This window comes from Triticum urartu, chromosome 6A, assembly GCF_056163025.1.
Source record: "Triticum urartu cultivar PI428250 chromosome 6A, HENAU_Tu73, whole genome shotgun sequence".
NCBI lineage: Eukaryota > Viridiplantae > Streptophyta > Magnoliopsida > Poales > Poaceae > Triticum > Triticum urartu.
In genome coordinates this window covers 8,252,987-8,279,877 of record NC_141878.1, presented here as the reverse complement: position 1 = coordinate 8,279,877, position 26,891 = coordinate 8,252,987, and the positions used below count along the sequence as shown (strand labels likewise).

General features: G+C 45.1%; 1 protein-coding gene and 2 pseudogenes across 1 annotated transcript; 1 reads left to right on the top strand and 2 right to left on the bottom strand.

Moving 5' to 3' along the window:
• Positions 1-2,219: 2,219 nt before the first annotated feature.
• On the bottom strand, positions 2,220-5,285 carry LOC147963085 (putative F-box/kelch-repeat protein At3g17540). Its single transcript, XM_087527699.1, has 4 exons — positions 5,186-5,285; positions 4,974-5,031; positions 3,567-4,735; positions 2,220-2,582 (listed from the first exon to the last, which is right to left on the bottom strand). Exons 2-4 carry the CDS (start codon positions 5,006-5,008, stop codon positions 2,560-2,562), a joined length of 1,227 nt encoding a protein of 408 aa, XP_087383825.1. The 5' UTR covers positions 5,009-5,031; positions 5,186-5,285; the 3' UTR covers positions 2,220-2,559.
• Positions 5,286-7,128: 1,843 nt separating this feature from the next.
• On the top strand, positions 7,129-10,223 carry LOC147963084 (uncharacterized; annotated as a pseudogene).
• A 14,519-nt stretch (positions 10,224-24,742) lies between these two features.
• On the bottom strand, positions 24,743-26,585 carry LOC147963083 (putative F-box/kelch-repeat protein At3g17540; annotated as a pseudogene).
• Positions 26,586-26,891: the final 306 nt, after the last annotated feature.

Genomic DNA, 26,891 nt, shown 5'->3' with positions numbered 1-26,891 from the left:
CCTACAAAGGCAATATATTGTGGTACCAGCAATTTAGCTTAGCTTGTACAGTATACAAAGATAAAACAAGAATATAGCTAGCTAGATTTTTATTGTTTTTTCCACGGTTGGAAATCATAGAGTAAAACAATGGCATTGTTGCATACCTTTCTTTGCAATACAGTAAAACAATGCCATTGTTGCATACCTTTCTTTGCATGACAAGATGGCAACAAAGAGGACATCATCACCATGACCACGAGAGCAACCGCCATTGCGTAGACAATCGTCCTTGTATTGCGATTGATGAGTGCCATTCTATGAGAAAAGACTACTTGCCCTCTGTTTCTTCCTTCTCCTATGTGGGATCCACGTCGCCAAGCTCCATTGCAGGTATTTATACAGAGCCACCACCAAGGTTGTGGATATTGATTGATTACTTATTGCATTTATGCGTATCTGTAAACTAATGTTCACGTATCCTTGTACTGACATACTCCGACCTTTCTATACACTATATTTATTGAGTTCATATTCTTTTTTGTGGTATTTAATGCCAGGGTTTGTATAGGAGAAAAGCACGAACTAGATGGCATGCATTAGTTGCATGTTGCATTTATTTCGCCAAACTAATTGTTGCTAGCAAAATAATATTATAAGAGATTACATATCCTATTAAGTTCAAATAAATGTCACATCCCTTGTATTTGTTTTTGTTTGGTTTATATGAGCACTAATGCAAGATATCCGGTTGTACCATGCATTTATTTCAAGTTTCTCATAGTAACCATGGGCCACATATGGGCCGTAATAACCTCGGGTAGCAAACGGGCCAAAACATAACATCAGCCACTAATGGACCATATAACACCGTACATTTAAAAAGGTCCAAAACACAACATGGGCCACAAACGTGCTAAAAGCACAACCGCCCGCTAATGAGCACAAACACATAAGGGCGTCCATGATCTTGCCCGAGTAAGAGGCGGATGGGCTCAGTGGCGAGTCTACTGGGAGGGCTTAAACAGGCTCAAGCCTACCCTCCAAATAACAATATTTTTTACTACTAGTACTTTTATCCCAGCTGAATAGTACATCTACTATCAAGTAGCAAACACACAGTGCCACACACGCACAGCAAACAGGCCACACACGAATGCCCAGCCTCCATCTACTGTAATCACTAGTTCATGTACTGTTATCTAATTTAGTGTCCAATGCAACTTATTTGCAAAAAAGAAGAGTACAAAAATGAGTATGCATGCATGTACTCCTCGCGCTGAACTTGAACCTATCCCAGCTAATCTGAACCTAGATACCCCTCCCTTAACTATTGTGATTGTAATCCCTCCTCCAACTTATGTGGACAACAAAATGAGGAGATGATGGTTATTCTGCAAGATAAATTCAAATTTTGGTTCAAAATTTCATATATATATATATATTTCAAAATTCCTAGAAAAAATCTAGTTAATACTACATGTTTTAAGTAGTAGTTTGGGAAATTCTGACCTTATTTTGACAGCAAGGCTTGGACATCATGTTTTTTTTCAAAAGAGAGCTTAGTTTTCTCGTCGTTGACTTTAGCCTACCCTTCATTTTCTTCCTAGATTCGCCACTGGATGGGCTGGTATATGATGGTATGCATTGGGTGGTGGCTCCTTGATCAGCACCGAAAAGATCTGAGTTGGTGGTGCCACAAGCTGCCCCGTGGTCATGCTTTATCTCATTGCCTCAACTAGACCAGGCCACAATTTCGCCACTTCGGCTTTAGTGGTGGTTTCTACTCTGGCATTGAAACCATTTTCCGTTTCTTTTTTAAATTTGGTCATTTCTCATCAACGGACTCCCGGCTAGCTTTCCTTCTTTACTTTCTAAGCTCGGGGTCTTCAGGATATGTATGTCCCATCTTTCATGATAGCTTCCTTGTAAGCTGAAAATGCCAGCACATCTCTGTTTATACGAAGGATAATGCCAGCACATACTCTGTTTATCCAAAATAGTACTCCCTCCGTACATATCTTAGTTTCTTTGAAGTAGCTAGGCAACTGGGCTAGGTGTGTACTCTAGTGGATCTGAGCAGCATTATCACAGTTCTCACTAGCAAGACTCGCAAGATCAACCGTACAAAGATGTAAATGTCTTAGTTTCTTTGAAGTGGCTAGGCAACTGGGACTTCACAAGGAAACTGTGTAAAGTACAGACCTTCACAACAGAGCCGAGCATTAACCAGGCATGCAAGTCGACAAACGTCTGCTGATATTAGATAATATACAAGAGTTCACACGGCTAAATCCAACAAGTTCCACTTCACGGGACAGGTGCATAAAAGTATTACAGCCTACATTCTGCATAGAGGAGCAATCTCAGCATCAACCACATCACAGGCCATACATAATAGAAGAACCCACAGACTACATAGCAGGACAATTTGAGCATCGAGTAGCCATGTCTGCGTCTCGGCAAAATAGAAGAACTTCACTGCACTAACTACCCATGCCAGCGTCTCAGCAAAACAAAAGAACCTCCCTAGACCAACTAGTCATGGCTGCGTCTCAGCTCTCCTGCCTACAATGAAGGTTACACTGTACATATCTTAGTACCTGCAGAACAATGAATGTCATCCCGGTCAAACAAATTTGTAATGCTCTCTCATAGCAAAACAAATTTTGTATGATCCCCGAAAATAAGTATTAACTTTGCCGTAGTGCAGATTATACGAAAAATATCCAAAGCTGAATCACCCCAGTATACAAGCTAATACTACAAACGGAGAACAACAATAAGGGAACATTTAGTTTGTACTGCCACCTATATGCTGACATGTTTTCAAGATTCTTGCCATATAACTGCGTATGATCGCAGTAGAAATTACGAGATCGGTGACTCACCGCCTATCATCTGAGGCAAAAAAAGAACTGAACTTTTAAGATTGTTAGCTCATTCCAGATTTACTTTTGTGTGCCAAGCCATATGTGAGGCTCAGGGTACAAATGGAAAATGGCACGGCTTGGAAAACCAGAGTTCCATAACAAGTATTACATAGTACTACGTGAAAATAATGAACTAGTACTACTCTTCGATAAAAATTAGACCACATGGTATTATGAATTGACGATTTCTATGAAGATCAATCAAGTTAAATTTTAAACTTGCAAGGAAAAAAATAGTGAATAAGAAAACATAACAAGCTTTAAGCCGCCTCTAGATATTCCAATTTCTTAATTACTTCAGATGGTTTCACCACTGCAGCAATTGCCACTTTCCAATTTTAAAACACCTCTGATGAAAAGATCATTACAAGCACATAATTGTATTTAGCCTTTCGCAATGGCCAGGCATCAGAGCAATATTTATATTCCTGTTCTAGCTTTAATGGAGCTCTATAATAACAAGAAATTAGATAACCATAAGATGATCAGATCAACAGAGGAACAAATAAGACAACATATTTTTATGTATCTAGCTCAATCCTCATAATAGGAACAATGTTACCGCAATAACGTACCAAAAGTAACTGGAACGAATACGAGCGAAACAAACTAAATTGACTTTTTTGCTTGTGCAATGTAGATAGGGCATATTACCTGCAGTATAGAAATTCCTGTAGGGATAAAAGGTGTCAAGACATATGTTGTTTCTTTTAACAATATGTTTGATCTGCATCGAGTCAACTTGGAGTGTGAAGTTGCCGGTTATAGTAGTGAGAACAATCACATTTGCATCCTCATCATACCCGACGAAAAGTGCAGAATCCATTCTCCTTGGAACCATACCCTCGAGTGGAATGGTTTTCTGCAGCAGCACCCATTCGAAAACACCATCGCAGTTAGATTTCCTCGCCCATAATTTGATAGTCAGGTCCAACAAAATAGCAAGACCTAGTCCATCATTCTCCATCCGTAAGAGCTGAAAATACCAGTCGTCGGTACCATGGTTTTCTACCGGCTTTTCGATCAGGCTAAGACTTTGCATTTCGAAATCAAACACAAGGACATCACCTCCAGAAATCAACAAGCAAAGTGCATTCCCGACAAGGGTGCTGGGCCTTCTTAACCTAGACATTCCAGCTGTTATTGTCATCGTTGAGAAAATATCTCCCCAAACATCAGACGCCGAGTCGTAGACAGAACAAACTGCCGGTGTATTGTACTCAGCGCAGACCAAAACCAATTTAAACGGGCTCGAGAAGCAATCTCCGTGGACATGCCCATCTTCAGCATTGACGCACAATACAGTGCCATGCCAGCCACTGTAACTCCACATTAAGGTACTGTTGAACCCTGGTGGAAAAGCCACGATGCGCTCTTCACCGGTGAGGGGATCCCACACGACGGTCTCGCGCTTATGCATGTTGATTAAGAGAGAGAGGCCATGGCGGCAGCCCATGTATGCTTCATCGGTGTGGTAGGGTATGCTGCTCTTGGGCAGGGAGAAGCGGGCAGCAGGGATGCGGTCAGGTGAGTCCATGGCAGGAATGAAGTTTTTAGCATACCCTCTTAAGAAGCCGGGCAGAGGAGGTTTCCTGTGGTGCTTGCTGAAGCGTTTGAGGAACTGGGGGTCGGAGAGGATGCTGCCCCAGCGCCTGCATACGACAGACGCATGGGGGAGCGAGGACGGCTTCGGAGGGAGGCGGACAAGGATCTCGGTGAGGAGGTTGTCGTCGCCAAGCACCTTGGACACCGGGCCGGCCAGCGGCACAGAACGGTGCCGCCTCTTCCGGTCCACACGCGGCGAGCTGGGAATGGGATCGGCCCTGGTATGAATAGAAATGTAATCAATGGACACACATATGCACATCAGGGAAGTTGCAAATTAAACATCCAACATACATATGCACATCCTTGATCAATAGAATAGCATAGCATACAACGAGTACTAATGAATCAACTGGTTTCTCCCATTATCCCACACACATATGCACATCCATCGAGCATATATAATAGCGTACACAAAGTAATGCAGAGGGAAAGGAACTGGATTGGGAATCTTACCCTTGGCCTTGGGGAACCTCAGCAGCAGCATCCATTAGAAGCACCTATCTCCCCACAGCTGCAGCAGGGGAGGATTGTTAGGGTTTGATTAGGAGGGGGAAATCTAGCTAGGGTTTACTTTTACAACTAGGGAAAATTAAGAAGAGAAAAGAAGAACGGAGTTACTAGTTTAGATGGAGAGGGAGAGGAACGAGTAGATTGGGTTGCCAGACCTCGAATCGCCGGTGGGTGGCTGTCGGAGACGGGGCGGTGGGGTGAGGTCGCCGGCGGCTCCGCTCCTCCTTTCTCCTCTCCACAATTTTTTTTAGAAACTTCTCCAGTCCGCAGCTGAGAGTGGGAGTGGGGAACGACCACTATAGTAAGCATAATTTTTTTTTGTGAGATAATTTCATTTTTGGAAACCATGGTTTTTAGGAAAATCATGATGTTTGTTGAAGCATAAATATTTTCTTTCCATTTTTTATTTTGTGATACCCGATTTTAAAAAACATGAATATCCTTATATTTCTAAATTTTCATTTTTTTAATACACTTTCTTGTGATATATTTCAAGGAGTTATGTTTTGCACAGTTTATATTTCTAAAAATAACCCCCCCCCCTTTCTTTCAATTTTGTAAATCCTATTTTGATCATTGTTTGACCAAATAACTTGACTTTAGGAACTATTTTTTAGTTTCTTCATTTATTTTTATTTTTTTTAACACAAGAAGGCGCCAAGCGCCAAGATATCATTCATCTCAAAAGCATAGTACAACGTGTATTACATATCCCTGGAGTTGAAAGTTATGAAGATAAAGCAAAGTTGGGCAAAGAGAATTGCTTTGAGAGGAATGAGTACAGCTAAGGACAGAGTCTACTCTTGAGTTGAGAACCTGATGAGCACAATCATGAGCTATTCCATTGATGTTCCTGTTAATATGGTAAACAGCAGTCTGGATAGAAAAAGTGTCCTAAAGAAAATCGCTAATTGGAGTGCGACACATCCAGTTGATCGAGACATCATTGATGTTCCTGTAAGAATGTGGGCTAAGCTGGCGATTTTTGGGCTGCTGCGGGCGTGTGGCCCTCGTGCGATGCTTTTCGTTCAAACGGAGGAGGGGATCGAAGGAGGTCGAACCATCACGACATTCGATCCTCCTTTAATAGTAGAGATCATGGTTTTCCTAAAAATCATGGTTTTTTAAAAATGAAATCATCTCACAAATTTTTTTTATCTCACGGAAAAAAAGTCTTGTCCTAAGAAGACTACGGTTTTCCATAACGACTCTACCGAGGAGAAAATCAACTGACACTTGGATATTTTCCGAGAAACTTGCACATAGTCATCCGTATTTAAAAAAAAATCTCCGTGGTTTTTTCTGAGAATATTATTTTCTCTGAGGTGTACTTAAGAGCAAGAAGACTGGCTTTTTTTTAAGTGCGAGTAAGAAGATTGTTTTTTTTAGGCAAGACTTTTTTTTGAGGGGTGGCAAGAGTAAGAAGATTAGCGATAGGGCTTTTTCAAATTGATAGATTGGGCTGGGCTTGGATGGGCCAGCATTACAAGGTAGGCTAGGCTGCAACCTCACTCCACAGTTTCCCACTCTCAGGGCATGTCCAGCCGTTGGCACCCCCAGGAGGCGTTTTTTTCGCCGCTTGGGGGGCTGCCGACGAGAATTTAAGCCTGGGGCTGAAATTTCTTTCAGTCGTTGGCCCCCCAGGCACCAAGCGCAGCAGCGCCAAGCGCGGGAACGGCGCGAGATGCGATCACCGGCCAGCCGTTTCCGGCCACAGCTGGTCGCGCGGGTGGGTTCGCTGGAACGTCCGCAGTGCGGCGCGTCCAACAGTGGTCGTTGCAGCCGCCGACGTGGGGTGTAGCGACGGCAGCGACGGGAGGAGCGGCGGCCGTGTTGCGGGTAGCTAGCGACCCAACGGAGCAACGAGGCAGCATCAGCAGAGCACTCGGAGCACGACAGGCAGCTGTGCATGGTGGGATGAGCTCGGCATCAAGCAGAGCATCGGCCATGGCGGACGGCAGCGCTCGATGCTCGCGGGAACGACGGTTACGACACGAAATCAAGCGAGAGGACGGAGGGAAATGAAGAGAAGCTCACACGGCGGGCCTGCAAGGGTGGTCAGCGAGCTCGGGAAGGCACGGACGGCGACATAACGGCGATGACGATCTCGGTTGCCGGAGGGTGTCGAAGACGACGCCGAGGACGAAGTGGTGCTTCCCGGCTCACTTGGCGCGGTGAGGAGGAAGAGTAGGTCGCGACGGATCTCTGGGATGCGTCGGGGAGGCGAGGCGGTGGCTGTGGCCGCAGCAGTGCACGGCGGCACTCTCAGACACGCTCGGGTTCGAGCGAGAGAGAGAGAGCAGAGGAGAGGGAAGAGAGAGCTGCGAGGGGAAGACTGAGGCAGACGAGGAGGACCTTGGAGGCGGCCATGAGGAAGAGCACCGACGCCCAGTGCCCCCGCCGCGGCCAGCGACGCCAGGAGGAGCAGCCGCCTCACCGGAACGTGCACGCGTGGCGGACCCGCGCACCGCCGCAGTCTCCGAGCTCGACCGTCGACGCTCCGTCCTCGTGCCCCGCGTGCCCGGTGTTCCAGTCACGGCGGCGCTCGCGGGCGCGGCGTGCGGCCGGGTCGAGGCCAGCAGGGGTGGGGACGATCGTGAGGAGCGGCCGGCGGTGATGTGCTGGGTGGTGACAACCAGGCCGGCCTCGACGAGCTTCGGCGCGAGCGCGAGTACCTCCGCGAGCGCGAACGCGAGCGCGAGTACCTCCGGCGACGAGGCTGAGGCGGCCGGGCGGCCGGAGCATGGCGGCTCGGCGAGGTGGCCGTGCCAGGCGGCGGGGAGAGAGAGAGGAGAGAGCTCTGTTCTACATGGAGGGAGAGGAAGAGGAGGGATCACGTGGGTGAAAATGAGTGGACAAGGGAGAGGCGCTGGCCCACAAAACGGCGATTTAGGCCCCCAGGAGCCCCCCGGTGCGCTGGGTGTGGCATGGGGCAGCCGGCACTAACTTTTGCTTTTGCCGGCGAAAAACAAGGACTTGGGGGCCTGACTGGGACGTTTTTTACCCGCCGGCGCCTAAAAAGTGGCTTGGGGGGACGTCTTGGGGGGCCTAGTGGAGATGCCCTCAGCTGTGGACGGGAGAAAGCAGGAGCGGAGCCGCCGGCGACCACCGCCGCCCCGTCTCCGGCAGCCACCCACCGATGATTCGAGGTCTGGCAACCCCTACTCCTTCCTCTCCTTCTCCATCTAATCTACCCCCTTCTTCTTTTCTCTTCTTAATTTTTACCTGGTACTAGTAGAAAACCCTAGCCAGATTCCCCCCTCCTAATCAAATATTAAACCCTAACAATCCTCCCCTGCTGCAGCTCATGGATCCCTCTGAGATTTCCCACGGCCAAGGGTAAGAAGATTCCCAATCCATTTCCTCGCCCTCTGCATTACTTTATAGGTAAAACTGTGTCTATCATAGCTTGCCACAGAACTAGTTAAGTGTCCCTAAACTTTTAACGATTCAAAAGTTATCAAAAAATATGAAATAAATATGGGAGCATCTCTCTTGTAGAAAATCCTACTCCTATATATATATATATATATATATATATATATATATATATATATATATATATATATATATATGCTGGATGGATGTACATATGTGTATCGTATATATATGCTGGATGGATGGATGGATGTACATATATGTGTGTGGGATAAGATAATGGGAGAAACCAGTTGATTAATTATTACTTGTCGTACGCTATGCTGTATTGGAGTATCGATCATGGATGTGCACATGTGTGTTGGATGTTTTATTTGCAACTGCCTCGACGCGCATATGTCTGTGCATTAAATACTTTTTTTTCCATGCCAGGGCCGATCTCATTCCCAGCTGGTCGCGTGTGTACAGCAGGAGGCTGCGCCGTTCAGTGCCGCCGGCCGGCCCTGTGTCCAAGGTGCTTGGCGACTACAACCTCGTCATCGAGATCCTCGTCCGCCTCCCTCCGAAGTCGTCCTCTCTCCCCTGTTCGTCCATGGTATGCAAGCGCTGGGGCAGCATCCTCTCCGATCCCCACTTCCGCAAACGCTTCCGCAAGCACCACCGGAAGCCTCCTCTGCTCGGCTTCTTCCAAGGCTATGCCGACCGCTTTGCTCCCATCTTGGACCCGCCGAACCACGTCCCTGCCGCGGGCTTCTCCCTGCCCAGGAGCAGCACACCCTACAACGACCACGGAGAATACATGGGCTGCCGGCATGGCCTCGCTGTCGTAATCAATAAGCATGAGCGCAACACCGTTGTGTGGGACCCACTCACGGGCCGACATCACATCGTGGCTTTTCCACCAGGACTCGACGACGCCTTTACGGAGAGTTTCTGTATGTGGCATGGCGCTGTGTTGTGTGCTGACGCCAAAGATGGGCATGTGCATGGAGATTGCTTCTTGAGCCCGTTTAAATTGGTTTTGGTCTGCTGCGGTGGATACGATATGCAGGCATTTTGTTCTGTCTACGACTCGGCGTCTGGTGTTTGGGGAGGTGTTTTCTCAACCGTGATCTCACGTATAATTTCTGTGTTAAGGCCCAGCATCTTGGTCGGGAATGCACTCTGCTGGTTGATTTCTAGAGGTGCTATCTTTGTGTTTGATTTCGAAATTCAGAGTCTCAATTTCATTGAGAGTCCGGCATACTACAATATGCCCGACGGGTGTTTTCAGCTCTTATGTATGGAGAATGGCGGACTTGGCCTCGCCGTTTTGTTGGACCTGACCATCCAATTATGGGGCTGCAGAAAACCATTCCACTGGAGGGGGTGTTTCCAAGGAGAATGCATTCTTTATTTTTCGTCGGTTATGATGAGGACACAAGTGTGATTGTTCTCACTACGCCGACAGGAAATTTCACACTCAAACTTGACTCCATGCAGATTAAACAGATTGTAAAGAGAAACACCATGTGTTTGGACACCTTTTATCCCTACACAAATTTCTATACTGCAGGTAATACCTCCCTGTATAAATTGCACAAGCTTAATGTTAACTATGATTTTGTGCTCGTAATGATATTTTCATCGGAGGGTTTCTAACAATTGGAAGCTGGCAAAAACTGTAGTAAGAGAATACAGTGAAACCATTTGCTATGCGAATAGTTTACCACTTGGCATATTATATAGTGGTTTGCACACATGCCTACTTCGTTGACTCAACTTCGCTTTATTTTCATTTGTTTGTAGTTAGGGGAGTTGGGTGGAAAGGACTGAATCTAGAACTGCGATCACACAATATCTGCTAACGTGCTATCTTGGTCGAAAAACTTAGGTAAATTTATCTTTTTGTACATCTTTTTTTCTTGGTTACTCAGTTTAAGTAAAGCTGCATTGTCTATTAATTTTTGAACTGTGAAGGACACAGTAGGGGAGGCTTCTACAGTCTTGTATTAATTAAACAAAATTAAAGATACATCATATGTATAAGGTATAGGGTCTTTGACCCTAACCAAAAGAGAAGATACTAGTACAAGGTTTTTAGGTAATTTGTTGCACTAGGGAGCTTATGAAATCCTCAAGCTCAGACTTCCCCCTATATCTCAACAAGGGCAAAATCTTGATTAAATCTAGACAGCCATGACCTGTGAGAGTGGGGAATTCTTTGGAAGACCATTTTGTTTCGTTCCTTCCACAAGGACCAAACAGCTACAGTACACGCCTACATGAACATGGGTCTGTCACAGGCCTGTTTGGCAGCAGTTAATAAGTTAAAATCTATCTCCATCAGACCCCCAGTTGATATTCAGAGAGGCCCAACATTGTCTGGCAGAATGACATGAGAAGAATAGATGCACAAGAGTTTCTTCAGTCTGAAGCTCGCAGAGGATGCAGTTAACATTTCTTTTCAACACCTGGTCCAGTGATGTAGTGGCATCTGCGCAGCATGTTGTATGTGTTCAACCGATCAGACAAGAGCAGCCAAGCAAAGACTTTCAGCTTCGTTGAGTTGCTGTGTGGCAGTGCTGTTCTGAATCTCTCGGACATCCTCTCTGGCCTGCATTAATAAGGGGAGGTGGAAGGCCATATTCAGTGATTGAATGTCAAGGAATTCCTGTGCATTGTCGATTCTTATATTTGAAAAAAAGCATACCTTTGAGTAGAGATACCAGAAATTTTTGCGTTGTACTCTGAGCCTCTCACATGGGCTCGGCACAAAAGGTAAATCCGGAACTGAGTTGAAAATCTTGGAAGTTCAGTTTTTTTACCTCAGATGATACGCGTGAAGTCACTGATCTTTTAGTTTCTAACACGATTGTACGTAGTTATATAGTAAGAATCTTTAAAATCTGTCAACAAATGGGTTCCAGTATAAACTAAATATTCTCTTTTGCTGTTCTCCGGTTGTAGTGTTAGTTTGTCTAATAACACTGCATGATTCGGTTTGGATATTTTTTGTATAATTTTACCTATGGGAAATTCAATTTTATTTTGGGGGATCATACAAATTTTGGCTTTTCTGTCAGAGAGTATTAGCAATTTGTTTTACTGAGATGACATTGGTTTTTTCTGCAGGTATTAAGGGTTCAATTCGGCATGGCTAGTTGGTGTGGGGAAGTTCTTCTATTTTTAGTGCGGTCGACGCTCAAAATATCCTGCTATGTAGTATAGGTTCTTCCGCTATGTAAGCTGTGTCATGTGAAGTGGTTGAGGCTGAGATGTCTCCTCTATGTAGTATGTAGGTTGTCCTACTTTTCTTATGTAGCGTGGCCTATGAAGTGGAACTTGTCGGATTTAGGCGTGCAAACTCTTACTCTTGTATATTCTCTAAGATCAGCAGACATCAGTCAATTTGCGTGCCTGATTAGTGGCTCATGGAATTGGTTAGGCTAATGCTTTGCTCTGTGATGTGAGGTACTAGCAAGTTGGATGGACAAGAAGCAGTAGGCTCTGGCACTTTACAGAGTTTCTTTGTGAAGTCCCCTAACTGTGAGTCTTGCTAGTGATCAAACTGTGATAATGCTCTGCTCACATCACCACTTGCAGCAGAAGCAGACAATGCTTGCATCCCCTGCCCTAGTTGCCTACTTCAACCTTCATTGTTGGGTTGCAACATGACCCTCTTTAGCACCTCTGATGTTTTCAGTACTTTCAACAGTATCCCCTGCTTCATGCATAAACACTTTTATATTCCGGTGTCTGGATATTCGCCACCGATAAATTGTCATGGTTATTAACTTTAGTTGGATTTCTGGATTGCAAGGAAAATGCTGACAAATCAAAAAAATGTTGTCAGTTTTTGTTTGAACTTCAAAGAGTTTTTGTTTGAACTCAGAGGAGATGTTTGCCTAATTGGGTTAGACTGACTTGGCTCTTTCTTGGAGGAGACAAATCAAAAAAATGTTGTCAGTTTTTGTTTGAACTTCAAAGAGTTTTATGACTTGGCTCTTGAGCAAAAGAGTTGTGAGATTTTGTTTGAACTTTATTTGACTGGAGAAAATTACTGATTTTTTCCTTAAATGCTAGTCTTATTCTGGATCTGTCATAGAGATTTTTCTTGTCCTCAGTTACACCGAAGATACTTTTCAGATCTTGGACTTGCCATTTCTGACACTTGTCCAATAAGTTGGTCCTCCAGGAAAAACAAAGACCGCAGCGGCCTGGCGAGAGAGCCAACCGGTGACTGCCACGGCGACGTTTTTCTTCCGGCTGCACCTTGGCCTCTGGGGCTATGTGCGCATAAGGAAAAATGCTGCCTTAGATCCTTGCTGCTGTCAAAATTAAAATGTTTGGCCGTGATGTTCAGTTTTTTAGCACAGTTTCAGTTCTATACGATTTGACCTTTTAGCCATGCCCTGCTGGCCTGCTCCATGCTCCATTTCCTTGCAGTACAGACATGACATTCACAATGTCGTAGCCTGCACTCGACCTGACCTTGTAGATTTCTTTTTTCTTGTTCATGCAGTCTTCAACAGCATACGTTGAATACCTCAATTCAGTCTCCATCGCGAAAAAAGAAAGAGAGATAGATTCACTCATAGACTACTGTGTATTGGTCAATTGGTTCATTACAACATAATACTACACAAAAATCAAAAATTTAAGTAAAGTAGTTGAAACTCTGTACTGGTTAAGTAGTTTGTGAATCTTGCTGTGTTGGTGGTAGATCAATTGGAAGAAGCATAATAACATGCTTGGCATATAAAGAATACTTTCTTCACGGATACGAGATACACATCGGCCCTTTCCTCCCCTCGTACGATAGCACGCACTAAAAAAAATCTGCCGAAAACCTCGCGCACCACACCGACGCAAAAATCTCTACTATTAAAGGAGGATCGAACGTCGTGATGGTTCGACCTCCTTCGATCCCCTCCTCCCTTCGAACGAAAAGCATCGCACGAGGGCCACACGCCCGCAGCAGCCCAAAAATCGCCAGCTCAGCCCACGTACGAGATACACATCGGCCCTTTCCTCCCCTCGTACGATAACACGCACTAAAAAAAATCTGCCGAAAACCTCGCGCACCACACCGACGCAAAAATCTCTACTATTAAAGGAGGATCGAACGTCGTGATGGTTCGACCTCCTTCGATCCCCTCCTCCCTTCGAACGAAAAGCATCGCACGAGGGCCACACGCCCGCAGCAGCCCAAAAATCGCCAGCTCAGCCCACGTACGAGATACACATCGGCCCTTTCCTCCCCTCGTACGATAGCACGCACTAAAAAAAATCTGCCGAAAACCTCGCGCACCACACCGACGCAAAAATCTCTACTATTAAAGGAGGATGGAACGTCGTGATGGTGCGACCTCCTTCGATCCCCTCCTCCCTTCGAACGAAAAGCATCGCACGAGGGCCACACGCCCGCAGCAGCCCAAAAATCGCCAGCTCAGCCCACGTACGAGATACACATCGGCCCTTTCCTCCCCTCATACGATAGCACGCACTAAAAAAAATCTGCCGAAAACCTCGCGCACCACACCGATGCAAAAATCTCTACTATTAAAGGAGGATCGAATGTCGTGATGGTTCGACCTCCTTCGATCCCCTCCTCCCTTCGAACGAAAAGCATCGCACGAGGGCCACACGCCCGCAGCAGCCCAAAAATCGCCAGCTCAGCCCACGTACGAGATACACATCGGCCCTTTCCTCCCTTCGTACGATAGCACGCACTAAAAAAATCTGCCGAAAACCTCGCGCACCACACCGACGCAAAAATCTCTACTATTAAAGGAGGATCGAACGTCGTGATGGTTCGACCTCCTTCGATCCCCTCCTCCCTTCGAACGAAAAGCATCGCACGAGGGCCACACTGTTGGGGAACGTAGCAGAAATTCAAAATTTTCCTACGTGTCACCAAGATCTATCTATGGAGTCATCTAGCAGCGAGGGAGGAGTGGATCTACATACCCTTGTAGATCGCGCGCGGAAGCGTTCAAGAGAACGGGGTTGATGGAGTCGTACTCGTCGTGATCCAAATCACCGATGATCCTAGCGCCGAACGGACGGCACCTCCGCGTTCAACACACGTACGGAGTAGCGACGTCTCCTCCTTCTTGATCCAGCAAGGGGGGTGGAGAGGTTGATGGAGATCCAGCAGCACGACGGCGTGGTGGTGGAAGTAGCGGGATTCCAACAGGGCTTCGCCAAGCGCTGCGGGAGGAGGGAGATGTGTCATGGGAGGGAGAGGGAGGCGCCAGGGCTCAGGTGTTGCTGCCCTCCCTTTCCCCCACTATATATAGGGCCAAGGGAGAGGGGGGAGGCGCAGCCTTGGCCCTTCCTCCAAGGAAGGGTGCGGCCAGGGAGGAGTCCCTCCTCCCCAAGGCACCTCGGAGGTGCCTTCCCCCTTTAGGACTCTTCCTTCTCTCATCTCTTGCGCATGGGCCTCTTGGGGCTGGTGCCCTTGGCCCATATAGGCCAAGGCGCACCCCCTACAGCCCATGTGGCCCCCCGGGGCAGGTGGCCCCACCCGGTGGACCCCTGGGACCCTTCCGTTGGTCCCGGTACAATACCGGTGACCCCGAAACTTGTCCCGATGGCCGAAATAGCACTTCCTATATATAATTCTTTACCTCCAGACCATTCCGGAACTCCTCGTGACGTCCGGGATCTCATCCGGGACTCCGAACAACTTTTAGGTTACCGCATACTAATATCTCTATAACCCTAGCGTCACCGAGCCTTAAGTGTGTAGACCCTACGGGTTCGGGAGACATGCAGACATGACCGAGATGACTCTCCGGTCAATAACCAACATGCAGACATGATCTGGATACCCATGTTGGCTCCCACATGTTCCACGATGATCTCATCGGATGAACCACGATGTCAAGGACTTAATCAATCCCGTATACAATTCCCTTTGTCTAGCGGTACGATACTTGCCCGAGATTCGATCGTCGGTATCCCGATACCTTGTTCAATCTCGTTACCGGCAAGTCTCTTTACTCGTTTCGTAACACATCATCCCGTGATCAACTCCTTGATCACATTGTGCACATTATGATGAAGTCCTACCGAGTGGGCCCAGAGATACCTCTCCGTTTACACGGAGTGACAAATCCCAGTCTCGATTCGTGCCAACCCAACAGACACTTTCGGAGATACCTGTAGTGTACCTTTATAGCTACCCAGTTACGTTGTGACGTTTGGCACACCCAAAGCACTCCTACGGTATCCGGGAGTTGCACAATCTCATGGTCTAAGGAAATGATACTTGACATTAGAAAAGCTTTAGCATACGAACTACACGATCTAGTGCTATGCTTAGGATTGGGTCTTGTCCATCACATCATTCTCCTAATGATGTGATCCCGTTATCAACGACATCCAATGTCCATGGTCAGGAAACCGTAACCATCTATTGATCAACGAGCTAGTCAACTAGAGGCTTACTAGGGACATGGTGTTGTCTATGTATCCACACATGTATCTGAGTTTCCTATCAATACAATTATAGCATGGATAATAAACGATTATCATGAACAAGGAAATATAATAATAACTAATTTATTATTGCCTCTAGGGCATATTTCCAACATATTATTCATGCCATTTTATTGATCGGAAACTTAAATACATGTGTGAATACATAAACAGATATCGTGTCCCTAGTAAGCCTCTACTAGACTAGCTTGTTGATCAAAGATGGTTAAGGTTTTCTAACCATGGGCATGTGTTGTCATTTGATAACAGGATCACATCACTAGGATAATGATGTGAGACAAGACCCACACATTAGCTTAGCATAAGGATCGTCCAGTTTATTGATATTGCTTTATTCATGTCAAATATTTATTCCTTCGACTATGAGATTATGCAACTCCTGAATACCGTAGGAATACCCTGTGTGCTATCAAACGTCACAACGTAACTGGGTGATCATAAAAATTCTCTACAGGTACCTCTGAAGGTGTTTGTTGTGTTGGCATAGATTGAGATTAGATTCGTCACTCCGAGTATAGGAGAGGTATCTCTGCGCCCTCTCGGTAATACACATCATAAAGCTTGCAAGCAAATGACTAAGGAGTTAGTCACGAGGTGATGTATTACGGAACGAGTAAAGAGACTTGCCGGTAACGGTATTGAACTAGGTATAGAGATACCGACGATCGAATCTAGGGCAACTAACATATCGATGGACAAAGGTCGATTAGGACAGCGAGGCCGTGTCGACAGCCCCTGAAGACCTCGTAGTCATTTTAGGGTATGGCGCTCTTGGGCAGGGAGAAACGGGCAGCAAGGATGCAGTCAAGCGAGCCCATCATGGGAGTGAAGCAGTTAGCAAATGCGTTGAAGAAGCCGAGAAGAGGAGGCTTCCGGTGGTGCTTGCGGAAGCGTTTGTGGAATACAGGGTCCGAGAGGATGCTGCTCCAGCGCTTGGATACAGCAGACGCGCAGGGCAGGGAGGACGGCTTGGGAGGGAGACGGACGAGGATCCCCCCATGCTGCACCGCCGCCGTCTCGTCTCGTCGTCGCCATACCTGCTTCACTGCCATGCCGTCGAAGCTCAAGTCTGAGAGAAAGACCGACTTCAACGGGTTGTGAGCACGTGGCCCCAATCACTTCAGCTTCAAATTTCAGTGCGACAACACTCACTACTGAATCAATCCGTTCAAGAAGGCAGACATCACAACACGAGCCTATGACGTCGCCGCTTGACGATTTGGCCGGCTGCGATAGGTGCTCAACTTGCCGGAGGTCACAACCCAAGAGGATACAGAGTTCATCGATCCACCGGTGACCATTTTGCTGATCAATGAGGAGGGGAGAAGAAGAAGGAAATCCGCATTATTCCCGGCGAGAGAGAGGCCATGGCGAGGTTCGCGGGGGAGAACCCCCAGTACGTGAAGTACGAGGCAGAGTTCTTCTAGAAGCGAAACCACGGGAAGAAGAAGGAGGAGGAGGTGAAGAAGGAGGAGGCTGACCTATCGACGGTGATCAACCTTTCGTCATCGGATGAGGAGGAGTTCACCTCCGATCCAGAGGAGACCCTGACATATTGGAACTCTGTCGAGGCTGACTATATGTCGAACGAGTGGTGTAATAAAGATCTGTTATGTTTAATCAAGTAGTATGATGAACAATAATGTTTAATGTTTAAATATATGCAACGTTTGGACGTTTGTTTGAATTGATGTATGCAGTATGCTTTCAAAAAAAATTAGGCCATCTATTGGAGTTGTTGGTTTTTGATGCAGTGGAAAACCAGTTTTAGGTGTTGCAAATTTTTTCCAACCACCTTTTCATGCCTTATTTTAGGGCACCTATTGGAGATGCTCTCGGCAGCTAGAAAGTCACTAACTAAACTGCTAACTTCACTAATACATACTATATTACAAAATATTAGTACAAACAAGTTAGCAAATTACACTACTAAATCCTACAAAGCCACTTCACACGCAACAACGTACAATGATAAAGGATGGAACAACTAACATAGTATACAGAGTGTTATTAATTTCAGCATGGGCCATACCAGTGGCTACATTAACAAAAAAGAAAGAGAAAAATGAAAAAAAAAAAGAAAGAAAATGAGACCTATTGTCTTACCACACTTGTGCTTCACAGTAACACCGTGTATTTCATATAGAGAGTCTCCATGTTTTTCATTTCCATATATTAGTGGGATTTTTATATTATAGAACTTGAGTTGCATATTCCGATGACGAGCTTTCTCAAACGCTCGAGGTCTTCATGAGCAAACTCACTTACTTTCATATAGATAGTTTTCATACACTTATAGCTCTAGTACATCTGTTACATAGCAATCCCTACTCCTCGCATTGACATCGATTGTAAGGCCCCTCTGTTGCCGAACGATCAAGCCTCGTCGATGTGAGACTTTCTCATACATTTTTGTCTTCCCTTATAAATCCCCATAATCATTCTCTTTGCCATCCAAATTGCTAAGTCCCTAACTCACGCTCAAGTATTGCATGAGAATTAAAAATGTTGAAGCGAGAAAAAGTATGATTCAATTGTTTCGTTTGGCACCGGGGCTGTTCATGATTTGATATATTTATGTTAGGAAGACTGTGCATGCCATGTTTTACATGATTAAGTGTGTAGGGATCACGTTCTTTAACGTCATTATTTTGAAAGGCAATGATTTTTTACTATTACTAGTATGCTTATGTATTATTGTTTCAATGTCAAATTGATAGACTATTGCCTTGAATCACTCGTATCCCAATATTCATACCACAATTACATAATTTGATCAAGTACATGATAGGTAGCATTGAACATCAAAATTACTTTGTTATCATTTACCTACTAGAGGACGAGTAGGAATTAAGCTTGGGGATGTTGATACGTCTCAATCGTATCTATAATTTTTTTATTATTTAATTATATTATGTTATCACTTTTGTATGATTTATATATGTCATTTTATAGTAATTTTTGGACTAACATATTAATTTAGTGCCCAGTGTCAGTTCCTATTTTTTGCTTGTTTTTGGCCTTTAGGAAATCCATCTACAAAATTTTATCACCGCCGCAAGCCTCTGTTCCTCAGCGATCCCATCTAGAGCCATGTTCCGGTACTTCACCTAAGGGGGGGGGATCATTGGGGAGGCCATCTTCATGAACCCCCTTCTTCCATGACGATGTGTGAGTAGTTCCTTCAGGACCTACGAGTCCATAGTAGTACCTAGATGGTTCTCTCTCTCTCTTATTTTTGAATACAATGATCTTCTCTAAGATCCATTTGATGTAATCTTTTACGGTGTATTTGTTGGGATCCGAGGAATTGTGGGTTTATGATCATATTATTCGTCGCGATTTCTGTTGCAGTGTCGTTCCACCCAACGATGCCAGAGCTTCACCTAGGGTCGTCGCTTGAAGCCGCAATTGCGGTCTCCAGCTTGGGGAAGCTTGCCTCAAGATCCGGCTTCAAGTGGAGTAGATTGTCGATCTATTACGACTGGGTGGGGAGCTGCGAGGCCTGCACATCGAGCCGATGCATGACGTTGGCGGTGTCCACCTTGGAATCCTGATGAAGCTTGTCGAGGTTGTCTTTCAGGGTTGGATCCATGGTGTTGATGAGGATTTGGCGGGCGTGGATGCGACGACGTGTATCAAGGGTAAAATCAGAGTGGAGAGGAAGGGTGGCAGCTGGCCTCTAGTACCAAGAGTTTTGATTTTTCCTTTTATGATTCTATTCGCCCCAGGCCAAGATGGCTGAATTTCAGCCATTTTTCAAAAAATTCGGCTAAAATTTGACCAAAATCTATTTTTTCGTTGAAAGGTACTTTCCGCCCTAGGCCGAGATGACTGAAATTCCGCCGAAATCCATTTTTTTCCGGCTGAAAATCAAAACACGGCTGGTACCACGATGTTAGGGTCCAATTTGATCTAATTTCTCTCACTGATACACCTCGCAGTTCTTACAGATCTTGATTCGGTAGGTAGTTAGTCGAAGAGATTTCCATGATCCACTGTTTGACATCTTCCTTCCTCTTCTCTTCTTTAAGTAGTGGTCGCAGAAGAGTTGGTCGAGGCCTTGGTGCAGTTGACACAGTGCCGATAAAGGCATGTACAACGGTGTCCAGTCAGCCGTCTGTAACACATGCCATGTAGAATATTTATCTAGGTGGAGGGGAGAAAACGAGGAGAGAGAAAAAGGGCGTCTGCAATTCGGCAGACGGTCGATAGCCCTGAAATTTCGCTAGTTGTACGGCTGGGTGTCTGTAGTTTTTCTTTTCCCCATCCAAACCGTCAAATCCCGTCCTCGACAAATCTAATCCACGCAACATGTTTTGCTTTTCTCCGTCGCTACCCGACGAGACCTGCACGGTTGGGGGCCGCCGGACTGCTGGGATCGATAGACGTCACGAACGAATGAGCTGCAGCGACCAAAATAATCGATCAAGGATCAGTTAGCTAAACGTCTATGCACAGGTCCAGGGAGGAACTGATTAGATTAACGTACGTGTGTGTACATGCTCCTCGATCTTCAGCGACGGCGGCGGTCCGGCTTTGAGAGCTGTGATTCCCCAATACACACCTTCTTCCTGGGATGCATCACCACGCCGACGCCGTCGCCAGTCTCTTCACGTTATGGAGCAGTGGCTGATGGAGGTGGATCATTGGAATAAATTTCACTCTAACGTCGTAATTTTAGAGGGCTATAGACAGCAAAAAGACGATCCATTGTAGAGGGTGTTTTTACTCATGTCTGTGAATGACGTGGATGGTTGCTATAGCTAATGTACATGCCCAAACTTGCGGTTGGGCTGCACCATCCGCACTGGTCGAGTGGCACTTCTCCTCCCGTTTGGCTGCCATGGCAGCACTTCCGACCTCGCTGTCGTCCGAGTTGGTTGCCATGGCAGTGTTTTGAGCAGGAGCTGCATTTGGGTTCCTGGCATAGCCGGGGGCTAGGGTTTCACTCCCAAGTCTCCCATGAGGAGTACACGTAACGATAGAAGCCTTAGGCCTAATAATATCTTTGTATATGAGAAAGATCTACTAAACTATTATCAGGTGTCGAACGGAAAATGTTTGGCGGGAGTACAACATTATGGAGCACACACGAAGATAAAACAACTTTATTCGATTTTTCAATGGATGGAACAATTAATGCTTAAACTGCCGGTTGATCAATTATATTAGATGCAACGACTTCATTCATCAGCACTGTTTTCCACAAGCATGAGATATTGAGATCTAGTATCATGGTGGCGGCGGCGCCGTAGTCCACTTTGGGCAGCAACACTTTGTTTTGTTGCCACTGCATATGGAACTGAAACTGTGACCACCTTGATTATATCCTCTTTCCTTGCACTGATTGTGCCACTCTGGGGCAGTGCAGTCCTCTAATTCCTTGCACTTCCACTTACCTACAAAGGCAATATATTGTGGTACCAGCAATTTAGCTTAGCTTGTACAGTATACAAAGATAAAACAAGAATATAGCTAGCTAGATTTTTATTGTTTTTTCCACGGTTGGAAATCATAGAGTAAAACAATGGCATTGTTGCATACCTTTCTTTGCAATACAGTAAAACAATGCCATTGTTGCATACCTTTCTTTGCATGACAAGATGGCAACAAAGAGGACATCATCACCATGACCACGAGAGCAACCGCCATTGCGTAGACAATCGTCCTTGTATTGCGATTGATGAGTGCCATTCTATGAGAAAAGACTACTTGCCCTCTGTTTCTTCCTTCTCCTATGTGGGATCCACGTCGCCAAGCTCCATTGCAGGTATTTATACAGAGCCACCACCAAGGTTGTGGATATTGATTGATTACTTATTGCATTTATGCGTATCTGTAAACTAATGTTCACGTATCCTTGTACTGACATACTCCGACCTTTCTATACACTATATTTATTGAGTTCATATTCTTTTTTGTGGTATTTAATGCCAGGGTTTGTATAGGAGAAAAGCACGAACTAGATGGCATGCATTAGTTGCATGTTGCATTTATTTCGCCAAACTAATTGTTGCTAGCAAAATAATATTATAAGAGATTACATATCCTATTAAGTTCAAATAAATGTCACATCCCTTGTATTTGTTTTTGTTTGGTTTATATGAGCACTAATGCAAGATATCCGGTTGTACCATGCATTTATTTCAAGTTTCTCATAGTAACCATGGGCCACATATGGGCCGTAATAACCTCGGGTAGCAAACGGGCCAAAACATAACATCAGCCACTAATGGGCCATATAACACCGTACATTTAAAAAGGTCCAAAACACAACATGGGCCACAAACGTGCTAAAAGCACAACCGCCCGCTAATGAGCACAAACACATAAGGGCGTCCATGATCTTGCCCGAGTAAGAGGCGGATGGGCTCAGTGGCGAGTCTACTGGGAGGGCTTAAACAGGCTCAAGCCTACCCTCCAAATAACAATATTTTTTACTACTAGTACTTTTATCCCAGCTGAATAGTACATCTACTATCAAGTAGCAAACACACAGTGCCACACACGCACAGCAAACAGGCCACACACGAATGCCCAGCCTCCATCTACTGTAATCACTAGTTCATGTACTGTTATCTAATTTAGTGTCCAATGCAACTTATTTGCAAAAAAGAAGAGTACAAAAATGAGTATGCATGCATGTACTCCTCGCGCTGAACCTGAACCTATCCCAGCTAATCTGAACCTAGATACCCCTCCCTTAACTATTGTGATTGTAATCCCTCCTCCAACTTATGTGGACAGCAAAATGAGGAGATGATGGTTATTCTGCAAGATAAATTCAAATTTTGGTTCAAAATTTCATATATATATATATATATATTTCAAAATTCCTAGAAAAAATCTAGTTAATACTACATGTTTTAAGTAGTAGTTTGGGAAATTCTGACCTTATTTTGACAGCAAGGCTTGGACATCATGTTTTTTTTCAAAAGAGAGCTTAGTTTTCTCGTCGTTGACTTTAGCCTACCCTTCATTTTCTTCCTAGATTCGCCACTGGATGGGCTGGTATATGATGGTATGCATTGGGTGGTGGCTCCTTGATCAGCGCCGAAAAGATCTGGGTTGGTGGTGCCACAAGCTGCCCCGTGGTCATGCTTTATCTCATTGCCTCAACTAGACCAGGCCACAATTTCGCCACTTCGGCTTTAGTGGTGGTTTCTACTCTGGCATTGAAACCATTTTCCATTTCTTGTTTAAATTTGGTCATTTCTCATCAACGGACTCCCGGCTAGCTTTCCTTCTTTACTTTCTAAGCTCGGGGTCTTCAGGATATGTATGTCCCATCTTTCATGATAGCTTCCTTGTAAGCTGAAAATGCCAGCACATCTCTGTTTATACGAAGGATAATGCCAGCACATACTCTGTTTATCCAAAATAGTACTCCCTCCGTACATATCTTAGTTTCTTTGAAGTAGCTAGGCAACTGGGCTAGGTGTGTACTCTAGTGGATCTGAGCAGCATTATCACAGTTCTCACTAGCAAGACTCGCAAGATCAACCGTACAAAGATGTAAATGTCTTAGTTTCTTTGAAGTGGCTAGGCAACTGGGACTTCACAAGGAAACTGTGTAAAGTACAGACCTTCACAACAGAGCCGAGCATTAACCAGGCATGCAAGTCGACAAACGTCTGCTGATATTAGATAATATACAAGAGTTCACACGGCTAAATCCAACAAGTTCCACTTCACGGGACAGGTGCATAAAAGTATTACAGCCTACATTCTGCATAGAGGAGCAATCTCAGCATCAACCACATCACAGGCCATACATAATAGAAGAACCCACAGACTACATAGCAGGACAATTTGAGCATCGAGTAGCCATGTCTGCGTCTCGGCAAAATAGAAGAACTTCACTGCACTAACTACCCATGCCAGCGTCTCAGCAAAACAGAAGAACCTCCCTAGACCAACTAGTCATGGCTGCGTCTCAGCTCTCCTGCCTACAATGAAGGTTACACTGTACATATCTTAGTACCTGCAGAACAATGAATGTCATCCCGGTCAAACAAATTTGTAATGCTCTCTCACAGCAAAACAAATTTTGTATGATCCCCGAAAATAAGTATTAACTTTGCCGTAGTGCAGATTATACGAAAAATATCCAAAGCTGAATCACCCCAGTATACAAGCTAATACTACAAACGGAGAACAACAATAAGGGAACATTTAGTTTGTACTGCCACCTATATGCTGACATGTTTTCAAGATTCTTGCCATATAACTGCGTATGATCGCAGTAGAAATTACGAGATCGGTGACTCACCGCCTATCATCTGAGGCAAAAAAAGAACTGAACTTTTAAGATTGTTAGCTCATTCCAGATTTACTTTTGTGTGCCAAGCCATATGTGAGGCTCAGGGTACAAATGGAAAATGGCACGGCTTGGAAAACCAGAGTTCCATAACAAGTATTACATAGTACTACGTGAAAATAATGAACTAGTACTACTCTTCGATAAAAATTAGACCACATGGTATTATGAATTGACGATTTCTATGAAGATCAATCAAGTTAAATTTTAAACTTGCAAGGAAAAAAATAGTGAATAAGAAAACATAACAAGCTTTAAGCCGCCTCTAGATATTCCAATTTCTTAATTACTTCAGATGGTTTCACCACTGCAGCAATTGCCACTTTCCAATTTTAAAACACCTCTGATGAAAAGATCATTACAAGCACATAATTGTATTTAGCCTTTCGCAATGGCCAGGCATCAGAGCAATATTTATATTCCTGTTCTAGCTTTAATGGAGCTCTATAATAACAAGAAATTAGATAACCATAAGATGATCAGATCAACAGAGGAACAAATAAGACAACATATTTTTATGTATCTAGCTCAATCCTAATAATAGGAACAATGTTACCGCAATAACGTACCAAAAGTAACTGGAACGAATACGAGCGAAACAAACTAAATTGACTTTTTTGCTTGTGCAATGTAGATAGGGCATATTACCTGCAGCATAGAAATTCCTGTAGGATAAAAGGTGTCAAGACATATGTTGTTTCTTTTAACAATATGTTTGATCTGCATCGAGTCAACTTGGAGTGTGAAGTTGCCGGTTATAGTAGTGAGAACAATCACATTTGCATCCTCATCATACCCGACGAAAAGTGCAGAATCCATTCTCCTTGGAACCATACCCTCGAGTGGAATGGTTTTCTGCAGCAGCACCCATTCGAAAACACCATCGCAGTTAGATTTCCTCGCCCATAATTTGATAGTCAGGTCCAACAAAATAGCAAGACCTAGTCCATCATTCTCCATCCGTAAGAGCTGAAAATACCAGTCGTCGGTACCATGGTTTTCTACCGGCTTTTCGATCAGGCTAAGACTTTGCATTTCGAAATCAAACACAAGGACATCACCTCCAGAAATCAACAAGCAAAGTGCATTCCCGACAAGGGTGCTGGGCCTTCTTAACCTAGACATTCCAGCTGTTATTGTCATCGTTGAGAAAATATCTCCCCAAACATCAGACGCCGAGTCGTAGACAGAACAAACTGCCGGTGTATTGTACTCAGCGCAGACCAAAACCAATTTAAACGGGCTCGAGAAGCAATCTCCGTGGACATGCCCATCTTCAGCATTGACGCACAATACAGTGCCATGCCAGCCACTGTAACTCCACATTAAGGTACTGTTGAACCCTGGTGGAAAAGCCACGATGCGCTCTTCACCGGTGAGGGGATCCCACACGACGGTCTCGCGCTTATGCATGTTGATTAAGAGAGAGAGGCCATGGCGGCAGCCCATGTATGCTTCATCGGTGTGGTAGGGTATGCTGCTCTTGGGCAGGGAGAAGCGGGCAGCAGGGATGCGGTCAGGTGAGTCCATGGCAGGAATGAAGTTTTTAGCATACCCTCTTAAGAAGCCGGGCAGAGGAGGTTTCCTGTGGTGCTTGCTGAAGCGTTTGAGGAACTGGGGGTCGGAGAGGATGCTGCCCCAGCGCCTGCATACGACAGACGCATGGGGGAGCGAGGACGGCTTCGGAGGGAGGCGGACAAGGATCTCGGTGAGGAGGTTGTCGTCGCCAAGCACCTTGGACACCGGGCCGGCCAGCGGCACAGAACGGTGCCGCCTCTTCCGGTCCACACGCGGCGAGCTGGGAATGGGATCGGCCCTGGTATGAATAGAAATGTAATCAATGGACACACATATGCACATCAGGGAAGTTGCAAATTAAACATCCAACATACATATGCACATCCTTGATCAATAGAATAGCATAGCATACAACGAGTACTAATGAATCAACTGGTTTCTCCCATTATCCCACACACATATGCACATCCATCGAGCATATATAATAGCGTACACAAAGTAATGCAGAGGGAAAGGAACTGGATTGGGAATCTTACCCTTGGCCTTGGGGAACCTCAGCAGCAGCATCCATTAGAAGCACCTATCTCCCCACAGCTGCAGCAGGGGAGGATTGTTAGGGTTTGATTAGGAGGGGGAAATCTAGCTAGGGTTTACTTTTACAACTAGGGAAAATTAAGAAGAGAAAAGAAGAACGGAGTTACTAGTTTAGATGGAGAGGGAGAGGAACGAGTAGATTGGGTTGCCAGACCTCGAATCGCCGGTGGGTGGCTGTCGGAGACGGGGCGGTGGGGTGAGGTCGCCGGCGGCTCCGCTCCTCCTTTCTCCTCTCCACAATTTTTTTTAGAAACTTCTCCAGTCCGCAGCTGAGAGTGGGAGTGGGGAACGACCACTATAGTAAGCATAATTTTTTTTTGTGAGATAATTTCATTTTTGGAAACCATGGTTTTTAGGAAAATCATGATGTTTGTTGAAGCATAAATATTTTCTTTCCATTTTTTATTTTGTGATACCCGATTTTAAAAAACATGAATATCCTTATATTTCTAAATTTTCATTTTTTTAATACACTTTCTTGTGATATATTTCAAGGAGTTATGTTTTGCACAGTTTATATTTCTAAAAATAACCCCCCCCCCCTTTCTTTCAATTTTGTA

Excerpts from the sequence above, each read along its gene's own strand:
- LOC147963085 (XM_087527699.1), bottom strand. The coding sequence starts at position 5,008 with ATGGATGCTGCTGCTGAGGTTCCCCAAGGCCAAGG. Across the intron at positions 4,736-4,973 it reads GAGGTTCCCCAAGGCCAAGG|GGCCGATCCCATTCCCAGCT; the intron begins GTAAGATTCCCA and ends TATTCATACCAG. Across the intron at positions 2,583-3,566 it reads CAGGAATTTCTATACTGCAG|GTACTAAGATATGTACAGTG; the intron begins GTAATATGCCCT and ends ATTGTTCTGCAG.